General features: G+C 40.4%; 1 protein-coding gene across 1 annotated transcript in view; it reads left to right on the top strand.

Annotated features, from left to right (window-relative positions):
- The window catches only part of gpat2 (glycerol-3-phosphate acyltransferase 2, mitochondrial), a 253,027-nt gene extending 234,963 nt beyond the window's left edge, over nt 1-18,064 (top strand). The window contains exons 11-24 of the mRNA XM_034092093.2: nt 1,991-2,170; nt 3,022-3,120; nt 4,281-4,363; nt 6,330-6,460; nt 6,599-6,669; nt 6,924-7,084; nt 7,226-7,329; nt 9,334-9,518; nt 10,396-10,473; nt 11,265-11,393; nt 14,547-14,667; nt 14,899-14,967; nt 15,299-15,354; nt 17,480-18,064. Coding sequence (XP_033947984.1) covers nt 1,991-2,170; nt 3,022-3,120; nt 4,281-4,363; nt 6,330-6,460; nt 6,599-6,669; nt 6,924-7,084; nt 7,226-7,329; nt 9,334-9,518; nt 10,396-10,473; nt 11,265-11,393; nt 14,547-14,667; nt 14,899-14,967; nt 15,299-15,354; nt 17,480-17,596 — 1,584 coding nt within the window. The 3' untranslated portion in view covers nt 17,597-18,064. The remainder of the gene's footprint in view (nt 1-1,990; nt 2,171-3,021; nt 3,121-4,280; nt 4,364-6,329; nt 6,461-6,598; nt 6,670-6,923; nt 7,085-7,225; nt 7,330-9,333; nt 9,519-10,395; nt 10,474-11,264; nt 11,394-14,546; nt 14,668-14,898; nt 14,968-15,298; nt 15,355-17,479) is intronic.
- Nucleotides 18,065-19,279: the final 1,215 nt, after the last annotated feature.

Here is a 19,279-nt window from a genome sequence, read left to right on the forward strand (position 1 = left end):
AACAACTGTTTACACATTCAAATGCCCACTTCAAAACTGAAAAGCTAATTCACGTTTCGTGAACCCTTTTCTGAGAGTCACTAATGATAAAACACCTACCTACTAACCTCTCCATCCTGACAATTGAGCAGTACGTCATATGCTGCATATGTGAACCCAAAAACAGTCTGTTTACTACTAAATTGGAAAAAAGCACCGGTCCACGAAACAAATAACATGTTGCTAAAGCATTTAACTGAAAAATCCTTCACTGACAGCAGGTAATTATATGAAATTGCAGGGTAAGATACCTGTCCTTCTAATTTGGCTGTTTAGCATTTACATGTATGCATTTTGGTTCAATTCATACACACTCACATGCACACACAAACACACACATTTCATTGCACTCCGTGGTGAAGTGTTATCACAGGCAGCCCCTCAATCAGAAACCTGTCTCTTCAGCCTTCTCCCTCATTCCCCCTGTTAGGAGATTTAAATGTTAATTAGGCCGCATTTCCAAATCTCCTCGCGTCCCTACACGAGCCATTATCTTACAGGAAGGAAACCCAGAACCTACAAGTAACCGTTTAACAATAATCCACTTTAATGGTAATATACAATGCAATACAATCAAGTACAATCAATACAGTACAAATTACATACAGTTCTGTGGGATCCCACATTTACCTGATACTCACGTGAGCCAGCCAGCCAGCCAGTCAGAGAAGAAAGAGCCCGAACACAGCGGGGTTTCTGTCTATATCCCTCGCTGACCCAAGGAGGAGTTATCTGCGCCTCCCTTCCAGACCAGTGATTGGCTGCCCAAATTATCATCAACACCCCACATCAGGGATGACTGTATGTTAACTCCTGACCTTCCCCCTCTTCCTGTGTCCTCTAAAAACCACATGTTAGCAGGCCCAAAACCAGCCCAGTTTTCTACACAAATCATTTTCAAGCTTCTTCACAGTTTGCATGAATACATACAAATATTTCCTTACACCCCGTACTCATCACACTCTCTATTCATCCTCAAAATTACCAATGCGCTTGAGTTTTTCTACAGAGATTGCAGCTTTGGAGTTGGTTGGATTGACAAAGCAATGAGGAAGAGGGCGGAGGAAGCAGAAGAATTGTGTTTAGTTTGATTGTGTGAGCTTGGCAGGTCTGAGCAGGTTGCGTCTATTTTTATGAGATTTATGTGTTTTGGCCATATTTTAAAGATTGATGTGGTCTGTAATAAGGACTCGCTCCTATCTCTCCTGCGTCTATCACACTTTCCTTCACTACCATCTTTGTACTCTTCTTTCTAATGCTGTGCTGTTTACTCGACTTGTTATCAATGATCAACACTTATTCATCATTCTGTCTTTATGTCTACCAAGGTAGATCTTTTGCGCTTTGTTTTAGTTTCCCTAAAGACGATTTAATTTACCTGCTTTATTAAGATCAATATTTTGCTATACAGCTCAATAAAACGGTTCCGTCAGGCATTAATCATCCAGGCTACAGCCACAGTGGAACATAAACAGGTTGTTTATGCGTGGCGCAGCAAGCCGTTTTTCATAGATCGTTTATGTGAGTAAGTATATTGGCTGTGCATGTGGAAGCAGGCTTGTGTATTGGTTTATTTCAATGTTAAAAGACTGTTATTGTTTATTGAGTGCAGGCCTGCTTAGCTGCTTCTCAATGGTAATTGAATTTTCCTTGTCTGTAAGGTGAAAACAGTTCTTGGGGCAGGGGAAAGTATCTCTGAAATGTCATGAAGTGTCCCCCACAGTCCCTTTTTTTAATCAGCTCTTTATTCTGGCTGCTTGATACATTTTGACTTTTCCTCCCTCTGCCGCCCTCCTCACTTTGTTTTCCTGCCTTTTGTATTCCCTCAAAGGTCTAGTTTGCTAAATTGCTCATGTATATTTAATAAATGCACGACAGGATTTTTTATGTGAACTGCTCCCCTACTGCGAAGACCGTTCCGACCTTAGTCTCTGCCACCATCTCTCCTCAGCTGGTACGTGAGCTGCTACAGGAGGGTCAGGCCCTAAGTGTCGGCGTGGCACCGGAGTCTGGCCGGGGCGGCCAGTGGCTGGCTTCCATCAGACAAGTCATCAAAGAAGGATCTGTCCCCGATGTCAGTCTGGTACCTGTGGGCATCTCCTACGACTGTGTGCCAAAGAGCAACACACAGGTTGGTGCATGTAAACACACATACTTGCAAGCACACACAAAAAAACGACCTAATGAGATCCCTGGGTTATGTCTTCAGGAGCAAGTGAACAGGTTGGTTTAAGAGCAGAGGTATTAAAACTGTGAGGTGTGTCAAGTTGTACAAGTTGTAGCCTACAGTGTAACTCACTAAATCCATGGAAACATTAAACCACCTGTCTTCATTGCACGAAGTTGTAAAATTAAGAGCATGCTTATTCCTCAAATAGTTTTTGGTCAAGGAAAGACCGATTACATTTTGGAGCTGATCCTAATCACGCGAGGGATACACAATTTGTGATCCATTGTTGTTATCACTGCATATTCATGTTTGTGCTGCATTCATGTGGTGTAAAAATCACCCGAAATTGAGTTCGAACTGAGAAAAGTCCTTTGACCGCCGGGGTAGAAAAAGTTTTCAGTGTTGATGAAATGCTCTGAGCAATGACGTACAACAATTCCGCTTTGGAGCGACCATGTTGTTCCACAATCACTGCTTGAAGCTCAAAAACACTAAAGTTAATGTGTGCATTTCTTCCCTTTTTAATAGCAATTGTGATTTTTTGCAATCTGTTCTTTTCACTTAAAGAAGATACTCCAGAGCGGGTGTTGGTTTTAGTTAATTGCTATGATAAGGTCATCCACTAACCATTTTGTTCTGTCATTCAAACTGTACTAGCAACAACACTATTGATCTTAGTGCTCCTCGTTGATCCTGCTCATTAGTGCTATTGCTGCTGTAATGTCCCTCCTCAAGGCACGTCTCATTAAGATTCAACGCTAACTCTCTGTTCATATCTCTCTGAAGACTATGTGTGTTACATGTCCTCACAGGTTGGCCTCAGCTCTGTGTTGCACTGGCTGTGCTCTCTCCTCTGGAGGAGACCGGAAGGAATTGTGAGGATCGACCTCGTCCAGCCTTTTTCTCTCAAGGTGCAGAGCAGAGAGCATATATCATTCAAGACTTGCTTATCATTTACAGAAAATGTTCCAATCCCATTTTTGCTGGAAAACCCTTTAAAATCTATACATTTCTGCATTTGACATCATCTCGGGGAAAAAGATTTAGATTGGGCTTGAGTTTTTGCCTTCCTAAAGTATGGTAAAAAATAATCCTAAAAACAATGTTTGTGATATTTTTCCTCCATTTATATTTCCTGTCTCTATAATTACCATCTTGAGGCTTCTTCTGGGGTTTGGACAGGCAAAGAATAAGCCTACACTCACCTCGAAGGTGGACTCATTAACTTAGCTTACCCATATACATTAACTTTATCTTGACTTTAATGATAGAAAAGGCATTCAATTATACAGTAGGAATGTCAAGGTGATTGTAAATATCCTTGATTCTTACAATTTGAGCCAATATCCCGAAAATTACTGTTATATTTCCGGACCTCATTATTTACTTGAGTTTACAATTTTGACTGTCATGATTAGAGCTATTTGTTTTTGATTTATCCTGTTGGCAGAGGCAGGTAATTTGGCATTGGGACAGCAGACAGTTCCAGTGGCGTGGATCATAAAAGCTAAAAGGATATTGTCCATAAGAATGAATTTCAGGCATGGTTTGGGTGCTTCGCTGTTGGCCACAGTGTGTTTGATCAGAGCCAGAATTTGCTCCCAGTTGTGGAGCCTAGTTAGACTTTCCAGGAACAGGATCAGAAATGTCTTTCAGCTAAATTCAACATAATTCAAAAGCAATGCAAACGGCAAGCTCCAAAATAAATAATAATAAGTTGAAACAACACACCTCTGGGTAATATAATCTGTGTTGTAATAACAAACCTAATAAACTGGGTTGGAAGGAAGGTTTTCACATGGCAATAATAACAGAGGAATAGGTGGCAGCAATAAAATATAAAATGTAATCTAATTTTTACACTTGGTTTAACAAATCATCACTATGTAATGATTTAGAGTGTGTGTGTGTGTGTGTGTGTGTGTGTGTGTGTGTGTGTGTGTGTGTGTGTGTGTGTGTGTGTGTGTGTGTGTGTGTGTGTGTGTGTGTGTGTGTGTGTGTGTGTGTGTGTGTGTGTGTGTGTGTGTGTGTGTGTGTGTGTGTGTGTGTGTGTGTGTGTGTGTGTGTGTAGGAGATGTGCGAGTCAGGGAGGTGCAGAGTAGATGAATGGCTCCCTCTACAGGACCTGTTGCTGCCGGTTATCCTCAACAACAGGTAATCACACCACCTGTGGACATACCGAAACGCAGCGGCGAGTGTTTATACTGTACACAGACAAACCACAATGGAGTAAGGATTTGGTTTGGGTATTATCTAACATCTAGAAAATCTAAAAGTTACTTTCTCCCCATTTTAAAATTCAACTTTCCTCTAAACCTTGAATCTGGCACAGACAAGATGCAAGCTCTGATGAGAGTTTTCATCCTCTTAGACTCAGTCCAATTACCATCAACATTACAGTCTGCCAGTGAAAAAGATAACGCACAGAAAAAAATAAAGCTCAATCTCTGCTTGGCTTCTGACAAGCAAAGTGGCTTCTCCCTTTATGTGTTTAATTCCTCTGAGAGGGCGGGATGCAAAACAAAAACCAGCTGGAGTGAAATAGATGGCAAGTGATAGATGAGATGAGTTGGAGAGTGATAGTTAAATTGGATTGTTATCAGCATGTGAGCAGTTTTAGTTCTTTGTGTATCCCTACATCATTAACATACTCTGGTACTCAACACTGTGTCTCTGCCAGGATGACGCATTCTGCTTGGCTGTGGAAGACTCCTCGTTTGAAGCCTCTTTTGTATTTTCATGTATAAAATTGCAGGGAATGGGAGGGCTGTCGTAAAGACAATTCCTCACATAGAAACACTACAGTTTATATATTTGTTGAAATGAAAAAAATCTTACGATCTGTTGGAATTGTGTACTAGCAGAGCCAGATGTGACCGCTCTCTCGCATACATTACTGTATATCTCGTTCGCACATACAACGCTGAGATGCATAAATATCATGCTCATATCCCTCCAGCTAAGCAGTTCATGAAGTGTATTGCACACACCTCCATTTTTGAATGATGTAGCTGCTGTTTTATGTGTGTTAGTCTACAGCTTTATTATACCCACACACCTTTTTACTCCTCTGAAATATCCTGTCTTCTGCTGAGCTCTCATAATGGCCATTAAGAGTTTACTGGAAAAACAGCTAATTTCCTTTTCTACTTAGCCACAAATGGCGTATAAGAATGAACTGATCAACACTGAAAATGTCGTTGTTATAAAATTAAATGATGTCTTTCGATTTTTCAGCTGGAGCAAATAATTATTATCCTTGATTACGACTTGATTTGTTATGCAACTCCCTTGACAATTAATCTAATTTGCTGCAACACATTCTGATGGCACAAGGCCAACTGTGGATCTCTTTAATTTACCAACTGTGTTATCCTTCTTTTTAGTTGTAATCCTCCACATTTCCATCCTGGTTTATTTTGCCAGAGTTGTGAATACTGTGGTATCAGCTAAAAGGGTTTATTACAGAAATACAGCTTATCTGCAGCCAAACAACAAACAGTTAGAATAAACAAACTCAATAACACTCATCATGGCTAGTAGTCTTCCACTCCACAGCAGGACACAGTTGGGTTGGTTCTCTTTCTGAAGAGTTGGCGGTGTGCAGCTCTTCATCCATCAGCTCGCTGCAGCTGCACCTCCTCGTTCCAGCACTACCAGCAATAATTGAAACTGATAAACGAGATGCTAACCACGTTTCCCTTTTGGACACATTGTTGATACATGATTGCGAAAACCTAAGTGGCATTTCCTGTGGCTTCTGTACAACATAAAACATCTCATGTCAGCATGTTTGGTTTTTAAGTAACTTCTACAGCTCTGATACGGTGTAAACAGAGAAACCAGTGAGGCTAAAACTGCACTTGAATCCAACCTAGTATTACTCCCCCACTAACAATGAAAGCAACTATAGAGGAGTAATCTATTCAGGCATCCATCCATTTATTAGCTATAATCTAACTCTTTAGCATTGTGGGAGCTTGAGCTAATACAGAGGTAACGTTAATAAATGCTAACCATAAACTGTTTGACTTAAAGAGAGTCAGTCAGTTGGAATGACCATAACATTTCTGTAAATTATTCCTGACATGTTTTTTCCTTCAATCATGTTTTATTCAAGACCTGACAGTGTGTTTGGGCGGAGGAGGATGTCGTGGATTCTTCCTTCTCCTCATTATGCGTCTGAACTCAAAGAGCCAGCTGATCCGGAGAGAGACCTGAGCACCGCCGTCATCCTCCACCTCCTCTTCTGTAGGTCCAGGATTATGTTCCCCTGCTGACTCTTGTAAACACATCTTAATAAGCTTTTGTTTTGATGGTATGTAAATCTGTGTGTGTGTGTGTGTGTGTGTGTGTGTGTGTGTGTGTGTGTGTGTGTTTTCTCTCTAGCTGCAGCCTCCTGCTCGGCTGTGATGTCCACCGGTCTGGTGTCCAGTCTTTTGCTGTTCAGACACCACAAGGTACATGCATCACCCCTGTGTTGATGTGTTTGCTAAATAATTTTCCCCCTGGTGCTGTCAGACTTAAAACCCGCCTCTGCCCCTCTAAAGATCCTTCAACACTCCAAAAGGCTCATAAACAAAATTGGTTTCCGTGCAACTTTATTAGAGTGTGACAGTGATTTTCTGCGTCACCAGTCCCCAACTAACGTCACCAGATGGTTAATGCCCCGACTTATTTTGGAACAAAACTTCTCCTTCCTTTTCCTCCGCAGGGTGTGAGTGCCTCTGCCCTGTGTCGGGATGTGGCCTGGCTCACAGAGGAACTCTTGTTCAGAAACAAGGACGTGGGTTTCGGGGGCAGTTTGAAGGAGGTTGTCCGCTCTTCCCTCTCTCTGCTCGCCCCTCATCTCACCATAGCTGCAGTGCCGTCTCGGTTGGTTTTCTGTCTATCAAAAAGATAAACAAAGATTACCGATAAGGGCTGTGGAACAAACTTGTGTTGCTTATCAAAAATCCAATTTCCCTTTGTGTGAAACCTCTGTCTCCATTACTGTCCTTGTGTGCCTCGCTGCAGGAAAGACCCTTTCATTGTGCCCCGTCCTTCTCTTGCTGCAACACTTCACCTTTCCCTCCACGCCCAGATTGTCACACACAGCTTTATTTTGGAAGCTGTTGGCGGTGAGTGAGTTTGCATGCTTGTAATCTGTGTAGCTGACAGTAGCCCTAACATTTAAGCTTGAATACCATGTTGCGACCTTGTGTTCCACAGCAAACTTATTTTCCGTAGGAGGCCTTGGCTCGGTCTGTTGGCATGTCAGTATGGAAAATCTGTTTGAAACAGGACATTTTAAAGTACCGAATTTTGAAGGCATGCTAAGCATTGAGCAGTGGCAGAGCAGCACTTCACATGCAGCAGCTCATTTCATCATTTTAATCCGTTACATTTTATTTATTTTTAAAGAAGGCAGTGCAGCTCTCTGGTTGGTTTCTGTTTCTTCTGTAAAGGATTGTATGATATTGTATCCTGATTTCCTGTTGTGTCATATGTGTGACATGTATAGATGATATATTTCAATGCTACACCTTTAATAGGGGAAATAGGCAGGACATTATTCATCAGAATAATAAGAAACCTTTCTTTGACTAAAAGACTTGGATTAACTCAAACCAGGCATTTTCAAGGTTACATTTACAGTACACTTTTGAAAACTCCTCCTTTCATTTAAAGTTAGTTTGTACTCAAAAAAGAAAGCAGGACTGTTTTGTATTGGACCTAATATCATTAAAGTGTTACCAATAACCCAGCAGCTGAGTTTACTTTGTCCTCAGGTCTATTTTGCATCTTAATCCTGAAAAGACCTACCTGAAAATAATATTCTTTACCAACTTAAAGTCTCCTACTAAGTATATAGAAGTTGCCTTGCTGAAGTGTTCCTGAGTCAAGACAGTATTTATCCCTACATTAACCAAGGGATTTTTGTTACTCTAAGTTACCTAAACCCTAATAACATTTCATTTTCCATAACACAATCTTTCACACGTCTTAACCATACTGTAGCTGCCAAATGCAGACAGTGCTGAAAGCAAGAAATTGAAAAACACTGAACATAATATTTTTATTTTTTTTCAGAATCTCTTACTTTTGGCGCTCTTATTTGGCGACTGGGTTGGAAACTGCATACTTTGTACGAGAGATATATGATAATAATCAAATGGCAGGAATCCCCAGAAGTGCTAGAAGAGTTTTATCAGCTCCTGCATGAGCTATGAGCTCTCTGTATAAATACACTGTACTGTTTCTTTCTAGATGCTAACAGAGAGACTGGGGCCACAGATGCTGTAGACCCGTTTTAGCTGGATTTAAAAAGATAATAATGGGCTTTTTGAAACCTTTATGACTCATTGTTCCTGCATGACTTCTACCGGAAGTGAAGCTGGTGGGCAGTGGGCTCTGAAAGCCTCTTTGTTACAGATAAATACATGCTTACATCAGAAGGTAAAAATAAGTTCTCAGGTATATATTATTATTTTTTGATACCCAGTAGTGGAAGATGTTTGGATATTTTACTTATTAAAAGTCTTGAGTATGTTTTGCACAGTCAAAACATACTTACAAGTTAAAGTATTAGCATTTCCAAGTCACATATATTATTATATTTGAATAATTTATGCATTAAATAGTGAATTTCTTTAGTGTAGCAGCTGATTGTATTTTTCCCCCGAGTACATTTTTGTATTACTTTTACTTATGACCTCTGGTAATATTGTAGCAAATGTAGGACCTACTATAAGAAAACTAAAACTCAAATCTCCTCCATCATGGTTTGTGTTCACTATTTGTTTTCTAGGTTTGTAAATTGAAAGTAATCTGTGACCTCATTATGGACACAAACAATCTGTGATGTCGAGACTTTCCCATCGGCACATGAAAGCAGGATAATGGGGATAAATACGGAAACCCTTGATCTTATTAAAATATGATATCAAACACTCGAACTCTCAGTGTGTATGAATGATTAGAGCAAATAATCAAATGTTTGTGTGTGTGTGTGTGTGTGTGTGTGTGTGTGTGTGTGTGTGTGTGTGTGTGTGTGTGTGTGTGTGTGTGTGTGTGTGTGTGTGTGTGTGTGTGTGTGTGTGTGTGTGTGTGTGTGTGTGTGTGTGTGTGTGTGTGTGTGTTAGCGTGTGTGGTGTCAGCCATGCTGTGTGAGGTGGTGTGCAGCGGCGTCAGCAGCAGAGTGAGGAGTGACGGTGTGGACGGAGAGCAGGTCAGCGGTGACATGAAGTGCGATGTGCTGCTCTGCGAGTCGGAGCTGACGGAGAGAGCCCTGCAGCTCTCACACCTCCTGCCTCCGGGCTTCCTGCCAGTGAGTATGAATTCATATCACACAAACACCCAGTGTGTCTCATTCAATGGATGTTTAATGGAGCTGAATAGCCATTCATCCTGCTCTGCTGCCTCTATCTCAGGCAGAGAGGTTTTAAATTGTGTGTGTGTGTGTGTGTGTGTGTGTGTGTGTGTGTGTGTGTGTGTGTGTGTGTGTGTGTGTGTGTGTGTGTGTGTGTGTGTGTGTGTGTGTGTGTGTGTGTGTGTGTGTGTGTGTGTGTGTGTGTGTGTGTGTGTGTGTGTGTGTGTGTGTGTGTGTGTGTGTACGTGCTCCATCAGACTGACTTAAAGGGCTCCGAATCTGAGCCAGAAGTACTTTTTATTTCTCTGTTAGCTCAGTTCTCAGTTAGTCAGCTGAACTTTCTTGTCTCTCCTGCTCTCAGCTATGTTTCTCACCCCATTATTCTACGAGAAGTATCGCTCCCGGTATTATCTTCCTGCCGGCCATCCTTCATTGTCCTCCTCTGATCTCTGCTCCGTCTTTATGACTCAACTCGTGCTCTCTGTCAGCTGAAGTTCAGAGAGATGCGACGGGCTGAAGCTGTTTGTGCCTCTAACCTTTCTTCACATTTATCTTCTTATCTTTATCTCTCTTCTTTGTTTCAATGGTTTGATTGAGCTGCACTGATGATGCCTTAGTATTTATTGTTTTCAGCTGACCAGTTTATATTTTATTTCTCTCTCTCTTTCTCTCTCTCTCGTTTAATGGTCCGTGGTGAAATACCCATTTTTTTAGATTATCAAATTATGGTTAAATTTCATATTTTTTCTTTTCTAGGTTGACTTGGAAAATATCGTCATGAGCAAATTAGGTTTATGTATCTTAGTGATAGTAAATTATCTTTCTCTCTCTCCAGCCATGTCAGTCTTCGCAGAGTTTTGCTCTGGATACCGTCGACAGTCTGGTGCGCTGTGGCATCCTGATCATCGAGGAGGTAAGATCATCACGATGTGCTGGCTGTACGCCACATGGCCTGCAGCGACTGACAGTCACACCGTTAGAGAGTAGCTGGTGAACATAGTGTTGTTGCCAAAAAGTAATCGGAGCTGAAGAACAGTAGATATTGGTCATGATTTGGTCAGAAACACAACTCAAAATGAAAGATAATGCTGGTTGTTTACCATAAAGAAACAACGTATTTCCATCTTGTTAAGTTGAATAATACTGACAATATATAGGGATAGGCCTATAACCAAAGTTCAATGAAATCAGCTACAGGCAGTTAATGATAGATAATGAATAAATTGCAAAAAGAGTACATATACATCTTTTTTACAAGTCTATTGTGTAAAATTGTTTATTTTTGTAACAAAATGAATTATACATTCAAAAACAAACTGACCACACAAGACTAAAAACCTAAATAATTTCACTTACAGATAGCCTAACTTCTAAAAAAATGGTTCTGCATACTGTATGCATGTGAGAACCCATTGGCTTTAGACGATTTAGTTTTAATTTTGTAACAAAACATCCATTAAAACATAGAACAATAGGGTCTCAGACATCGTATATACTCTCACTCTTGTCTCGCGTCTCAAGTTGCTTATCAAACCGTGAACGATGACCGGCGCACAAAAAAGGAAATCATAATATTCCGTTTTCTCCAAAAGACTATATCATTTTCAGTTTGATATTCGATGGGTTTGGAGATTGTGATGGCATCAGACCAGAAGAGCTATAGTCTGACATGCTGCTGTCTGTTTCTTTCTCAATCCGATGTAGATTCCCAGAGACTTCCCCATCTGTGATTTCTTGAAGAGAGACAACGCTCTGAGCTGGACGACCTCTGACGACATGTACCACAGCGACTCTGACTGTGACGTGGAGGAGATGGAGCTGCGCTCCTACAAGGTACAGAAGAGTGTTGCTGAGCTCCTCTGGCTACCTCAAATGCCTTAGGGAATCACCCTAGGTTATATAAAAGGAAAAATGTCCCATTACCAGAAACGCCACATGAAAAATAACTTTGAAGTAGCTACATCTCCATTACAAAAGCACAGCTGAGTCACCTAACTTGAATAACAAGTAGCAGAAAGTCTCATCGTTAAAAAAGAAGCCTGTCTATCATGTGCTTTTCAAAGCAACACAAGGGAACTAATCAACTTCCAAAGGGACCAAACAGTCAGAGCAAAGGTTCAGGTGTGTCGTTCACAAACCCTGCAAAGGGACTTTGAGGCGCCTCAAGAGCCGCTGCAACAAGAGAGCTGCAATCAAAGCACAGGGACATGCAGAGACATGCACAGCTTACGGGTAATATGTTCAGCATGTCAAAATGCAACAAAAGGAATATTACGTTTACATTCAAAGGTTCAAGTGTTAACGATTAAACAAACCGTAATGATGACACTCCGTGTAACAAAGTGTTACAGCAAGAACTAAAAGGGAAAACATGCAGATGTTTCCACACAGCTGCTCTGTATAACACAATGCATGTTTATTCCCATAGCACCTTTTTAAAAGAGCAAGGACATTCTGAGTGCATTACATCAGAAGAGGGTCAGATATGTTCCAGATCATTAAATGAGCACAGTCACAAGGACAAACTGAAAAGGCTTTTTCCTGCAATAAATTGTTAAAACCTTGATGTGAGAGTTCTGACTTAACTTGACATACAAATGTAAAAAGAGAGTGACAGCCCACACACTAAATATATCAAACTCTCAAAAAAGTGATGAGGCCTTCAAAAATGTCATGATGGTAAGCCTCTCGAAATCACAACAATTGATCACAAAATGCTTCACATTTCTACTAAACATGTCATTGTCCTACAATAGCTGTGGGTCATGCACAAATCCAATTCCATTTGAATCTCAGGTATCTTAGCTTAAGCTAAGATAGTTATTAGTTGTTTTTTTCACAAACAGTGGTGGATGGGTTTGAATGATTGGTCATGTGATCTCTCTCTGGCTGTTTCTATATACAATATACATAGATCTTTCCCTGAATAAGTATCTGATGTTCTTTTACTGGAAAAAATAAGTTAAATCCTAAATTCTTTAGCCTACCTGTGCCTCTAGGTCTTACTAGCTCAGTGGAACCAGCACCACCTGCACACCGGTATAAAAGCCTCTCTGACTCCAGCTTAGCCTCTGAGGAAGGGACTGTTTACACTGTTACAGCTTTACTCTTCTACTCTAATCTTTTGACTTTCTCCATCTTGAGCAATCACTTCTCTCCTCCGCTGCCCTCAGCTCAGGTGCTGAGCAATGACAGAAAATAATTGGCAGTAATCCAGGTTAAGTTGCTATAAGATTTAGTTTGAAGGAAAGCCTGTTCTTATGTTTGCTCAATGTTTGAAGACTGTTGCCCAAACTCCTGAACTTTCACAAATAATTTTGGTTCACTTTACATGTAGAACTTTTTCAAAGGCCTTTTCCTAAAGGCACTTAAATGTTTTATTAGTAATTGTGTTTTATTATAGTTTAAATCTTCTCAGCTATGCAAGCTTAAGAGAATGTTTTTCTTTCAGGTGTCAAGGGTATACAAGGTTGAATACATTCTCAAGAATTACAATGTATGACCTGAAGCTTAAAAAAATAAACGTAACCATATTTTTCTGTGACACTAACTATTTCAGACACTTTCTTTACAGATCAATCTGATGAGCTAATATATAACTATTTCTATCTTCACTTTCTAAAATATTATTATTGGCTACTTTTTGCAATTTATATTTATAATCTTGCCTTTTTGGTTTGCCAAATACTGTGGTGTGAGTTGTCCACTTGCACATTCATTACTTTGAGTGCACATTTGGCTCGGCGGTCTCTGCCTACTATTTATCTACTCATCACAACATCAGTTACTATGCCATGTTAACTTTAAAATGATGCTGTTTATTGAAGCTTTTCAGTGCTGCAGAGTACTGTAATGATGGTTTTAGCACTAAGTTTAAAACTAATTGACTAAATGGCAACTGCTCATTGAAACATTGGAGAGCTCCATTCATTAGTACGCTTAATAAAATGTCCCTCAGTTGGCAAAGAATGTGGATATGTACTGTGTTTCTAAGGTCATAACATGAGCCCCCTAGCAATGACACATCCAACAAGTATGATACAGAAATAAACCTGTAACAGTTTATCTGCTGCAGTGCTGGTATGAGCATGCATCCTTTTAAGACACATAACATTTCATAATTGATTCAGTATGGCTGTGTAATGACCATGGAGTACAACAAGATCAACTACACTTTACAATGTAACCTCTGCACCATATATTTCAATATTACAGTGTTATATTGCTCCATAAACATCTTAAACTATTCATAAGGAGATTTGATGAACCCCTTGTTTCTCCACCTCCTTCAATCTTTATTATTTTACAAGAACCAGACGCACTTTGTTAAGAGCATGTAGACAAACATTGATTTACAGCACTTGTCCACAGAATGGTTATGTAGAAAAACATCCTAGAAAATATAAAATGATATACAGATATATAAACGTGTCTATAGGGCTGTTTGTATTCCCTCTGTTCAAAACAATACAATTGTGTTTCATTTCACTTGGTAGAAAATTGCATTATGAAAGTGCCATTGCTTGTCCTTACACATTTATGGCCGGACTTTTGTATCCCCTCTGGTATAAAAGGAATTAAAACGGCACACTGCTCTGAAGGTCTTATAGAAACATCTGATTTGTGTATTGGGACTATTCGGGGTCTGAATACGTTTATTGTGATTTGTTTTTTTTCCATCCCTACTACTAATAAAAACTCAAACGTGTTACTGCATGGAACCAAAATGCAAACCTACTTCACCAGCACCGAGTTTTAAAACTGGGACACCCAGACTTTGATGCTCTGGCAAGCTTATAACTTTTGTAATATTGTGCCTCTGTTTCCTGTAGCCTTATTATTTTCTAGAGCTGAAAGAGCCACTGACAGCAACTTCTCACCATGTGCTCACTTCAATGGAAAATGCTCACTCATTCCTGCTCTCCCGCCATCCTGATTTTGACATTTTTGACCCTTCCTGCTTCCCCTCTCTGTGTATTTCCCCAGATAAGCCATCCGAGTCAGTGTCCAGAGATGCTCTTCTTCCTCTGCAGAATGCTCGCTGGTCCTCTGAGGGCGCTGTGCTGGACCACCACTGCTCTGGACCTCATACACACACCTCTGCCAGGTGTGTGTACTGTACACTTAGGGCACAATGAATATTTTCAAAGTCAAGAACCAGAGTAAATGATGGTATTAATGTTTCACCCTAAGCCATGTGTAGCCACCCAACAGCCATCAATGTACCTTATAGCATATCCCTAAAGTATGAAACCTCCATATTTAAGTATCTTACCAGGCTTTCATCACTTTGCTCTGTGTTATTCATTGAATTGCCTCTATTTTTCTTTATTTCCAGAGGCAGAGTTCATGGCTCAGATACAGTCCTATCTGTGTGACACAGCAAATACTAAGAAGCAGCACTATGGTGAGCTCTACCTGACACAAGAACACACACTCACAAACACACACCAAGATCTTCCCTTCCTTTGTTTCTTAACTCTGAAAGGTTGTCAGCTTGTCTTCTCCCACTGAGTCAGCGTTTGTTGTAACATTCAGCAGAGACTCCTCGCTCTCCTCTTCTTATAAAACATGAGACAATCAGAAATTACCCAATTGACACCCTTCAATAATGCTCAATATAAAAGTCCCATCAGTCCCACTGGTGATGGTTTTATTCTGTTATCCCAACCTGCTTTTTCTGTATTGGATAACTGTCTGTTCTTTTGATTCATGTGCCTTTGTGCCATATCTCACAGAGAGCTGCTCGCAGGAGGCTGCACACACTGCTGTTAGATCACTAATAGACCTGGGGGTGAGTGTCAGCCTCTGTGTGTGTGTGTGTGTGTGTGTGTGTGTGTGTGTGTGTGTGTGTGTGTGTGTGTGTGTGTGTGTGTGTGTGTGTGTGTGTGTGTGTGTGTGTGTGTGTGTGTGTGTGTGTGTGTGTGTGTGTGTGTGTGTGTGTGTGTGTGTGTGTGTGTGTGTGTGTGTGTGTGTGTGTGTGTGTGTGTGTGTGTGTGGCTGTTTTTATAAATCTGTCATGAGAGAATTACAGCTCGATTCAAGACTGAAAGTTAAGGCGCAGTCCAACTCCATTAAAAAGTTCAGTTTTAACATTAATCTGTTCCTACGTGAGTCCAACCCAAATCCCAAAATCGCTTTTAATCAATCAATTGCTGGCAGCGTTTTCTAACAGTATGCTGGAGCTTTGAGCTCGGCGTGAACAGGAATCAAACCAGATTTTATTGCAACGTGAGGGAAACTGAGCCTGACTCAAGTCAGCCACATCCAATCATGTTTGAGGCAGAAATGTCAATCTATAAAGAGAATCCACTGGACCAAGAACACAAGTGATTTAAATCATAAGTTGGAGAGCTGTACTACATCTTTGAATTGATGCACATTTTGCTCTTTAAAAAGAAAAATACTGGTGTCCTTCAAGCCTGTAATCCAAGCCTGTACTTTCTTTTGCATTTATGGTACCTTCTAAAAGTGTACACACAGTATTCAGAGTAGGTCACTAGTGTGTTGGCAGCACTTCTTCAGAGAACTAAATATTCATGAACTGTAAAAATACTCTGTGGGTTGGTTTGACAAACGTAAAGCAGATTTGAGCGAGCCATTGGACTTAATTTAAATGTTTTACTTTAACTACATATACACATTTTGCACATAAAATATATTATTCGCTTGTAAAATAATATTTGTTTTATATGAAACTACCACACTAAAAGTGAGCTTGGAGTGCTGGTAGGTGTATTTTAAACCTTTGGACAGAGCTAGCTGTTTCCAGTCTTTATGTTAAGCTAATATAGTTGGCGGCAGGCGCATATTTACAGAAGAGACACAAGTGTGGTATTAATCTTCTCAATTACATTACGGCAAGGAAGCAAAAAGGTTTATTGCACAATGTATTTTGGGCTATTGCTTTAAGTGAAATTCTTTTCTACGCTATTTAAGATCTTGAATTCTGGGAAACTATTACTGAAGATTCCTCAGTGACACATTCTGGTTGTTCCTGTGGGCTGCGTGGGGACCTGATATGGAAACAATCCACTCAGGCACAATGAGTCGAGGATTTAACTTTGACGAGACCAGATAACGGCTTCACATTTATTGCGATGGATTATCAAGCTGCAGTTGTTTTCAAGTCTGTGGAAGGTTTTTTCAGACAGTGCAGGAAGGAAGGCAAATGGTCTATATGAGCGTCTGGTGCCTCCATCTGCCCTGACTCTGCAAACAACAGCAAGGAATCATACAAGGGAGAATGGAAACAAGGAACTGTAGAGAAATATGGCAGAAAGCATCAGATCACTAAAGCCTTGTTACGCAGAGTTATATGTCTCCTTTTGAGCACATATTCTCTTCTCTTGCTCCTTCAAAAGGAATAAAGAGTCCACATCAATCAGTCTCCTCTAGAAGTCTGTAGGTCGGGAATCAATGGTGGTAGAAATAGAGCATCATTGACCCAAATATCTGCAGGGATCTCTAGAGGCCATTATTAACTCTCTTATCGAGGCTATCGGTCAGAAATGGTTATCAGGCTTGTCGTTAGGATCCTTTTGCTAATTCCCCTCCCTGATGTCAAGACAGATTGATATCTGAGATCTACCGGTCGAATCCAAGGAGAAAAGTGTGTAATGCATCTGCTCCAAAAAGAAAGGACAGCACTATCTGAAGTTTGGCTCTCCCATTTTGCCTCATTATTTCATACGGAGTGAATAAGGTGCTATTCATTAAACAGCTTTGTTTTTTTCTTTGAAGTGTTGAAAGATCTTGTTTTTATCTCTGTTAGAACATCTTTGTTTTTCATTTGGCCTTGTGCAAAAAGCACTAAAGATAAGAACAGCTGCGAGCTCTCTCGCCATGTTCAAATAAAGGTTACTGAACAAAAAGCATTGTGGAGATCTCTGACATGGCTGTGTTTATGTTCGCTCCAGGTCATCTCGGAGCAGCATCAGAGAGGAGGCGTCTTCCTGGGTGTCGGCCCTTTGTTCCAGTTGTCAGAGAACCGGCAGAAGCTGCATCGCTTCATCTCACAGTACCTCTACAATTAAGCTGTTTGCCGGTGCAGCGTGACTCCAGGCTGCACCCGGTTCTGTTGTGCTGCAGTCTGACCTCGTCCTCTGTTTGTGTCACAGAGGCTCGTGTTCGCTGTTAAAAGAGATTCACGCTGAGCCGGGACGCTCGCGCCTTTAGCTTAATTGCATTTTGATTTTTGAGTGATGAGACCCTGATTTTAAGTTTATCTTTAGTAATAGCATTAGCATAAAGCCACAGGAGACGAGGATTATGAAGTCCCTGTAATCAGCTGTGAGGTCTCTGCAGCTCGTGTTGGGACCGTGTTCATGTTGTAACCACGGCCACACAAGTTCTGTTTGTAACATGTACATCAAGCTTTGTTTTGCTTTTCTAGTTTTTCACAAGTTACTCAGTTAACCAATGTTCAAACTGACAATAAACAAGTTTGTTATTGCATCCTTTACTCGACACTAAATGAATATAAAAGGCTTTACAGCAGTAAATTACGCACCTATTATTCCAATCTCTTCCGAAAAGCCCATCGCTGCTCTCCTGCTGAATGTAGATCTGTGTGCGGACTCAGGCCTCAGGAGAGTCTGACCTTTTGACACTGAGATCAATCGATGCCTCACTTTGAACAGGATGGACACCTTTTCTCTGGCAGGCGTTAATATTTGGTCGTTCAGAGCCGTCTGTTTGGACAGTCAGGAGTCACTGAGGCTTTTACCTCGGATCACAAACCACAGCTGCAGCTGATTGGCTCTCATCCACCGTGAAGCTCTACTGCCACCCAGTGATGAACCTTCACACATGCCTCACTGCAGCTGGAGCCTCAATACGAAATACAGACGGATGTTGTTGAGTGTGTGTTCACAAAATCAGGCATACTCAAAACAGTCAGTATATGAATTATAAAATGATGCTGTTGTCCCACAATGCACTGCATACAGGAAAGGAGGAGCTGCTCTTTGAACAAAACCTCAATATAATTTCCTGTTAGTATAAAACTGTTAATTATATTGATTTGATCGTATATTAAAAGCTAAAGTAGAGAAAATAATATACAACATAATATACACAATTACTATGTTGTATTGGTACACGGTTTAAGATGACACTTTTATCCACTCTACTTCACCCCTACATTAATTCTTACCTCAATGAAGGTCATAATGTTCACATTGTATCCGAGAGATGTTGATTAGTCATGATCAATCTGGTGCTTTTGAACTGGGTTTTTTTCACCATGTTTCTGTCGGTATGTTTAGTCAATATATTATACATGTAGAGTAAATAGTCAACTCTTGATTCATTATCACCCATTACAGTTCAACAGAACCACAAACTGCATCATCCAAAACTAAACTTTAAAACCTTAATGAAGCTAGGATATATATAGCAGGACTATTGCATTATTCTTTATAATGCAATGTGGTTATTTTAAGAATATATCTTTCTTACCAATAGTTTGAAAATAAAAGGCAATCACCCGGTCTACACATTCAAAGAAATGTGTACTTTGGGGGAGTTAAGGTGGTGAGTTTGACCCCCGGCTTCTCTGGTTTGCTTGTCCAAGTGTCTTTGAGCAAAACCAAGTTCCTCCCTGTGTGTACGCTGCTGCTATGGACAAAATCTGCCTAATTATTGAATTTATTAGTTTCACACTTTTGAGTCAGTCAAAACTGTAGCCTTATCTTACTACTGCTACATTTTAATGT

This window comes from Pseudochaenichthys georgianus, chromosome 9, assembly GCF_902827115.2.
Source record: "Pseudochaenichthys georgianus chromosome 9, fPseGeo1.2, whole genome shotgun sequence".
Lineage (NCBI taxonomy): Eukaryota > Metazoa > Chordata > Actinopteri > Perciformes > Channichthyidae > Pseudochaenichthys > Pseudochaenichthys georgianus.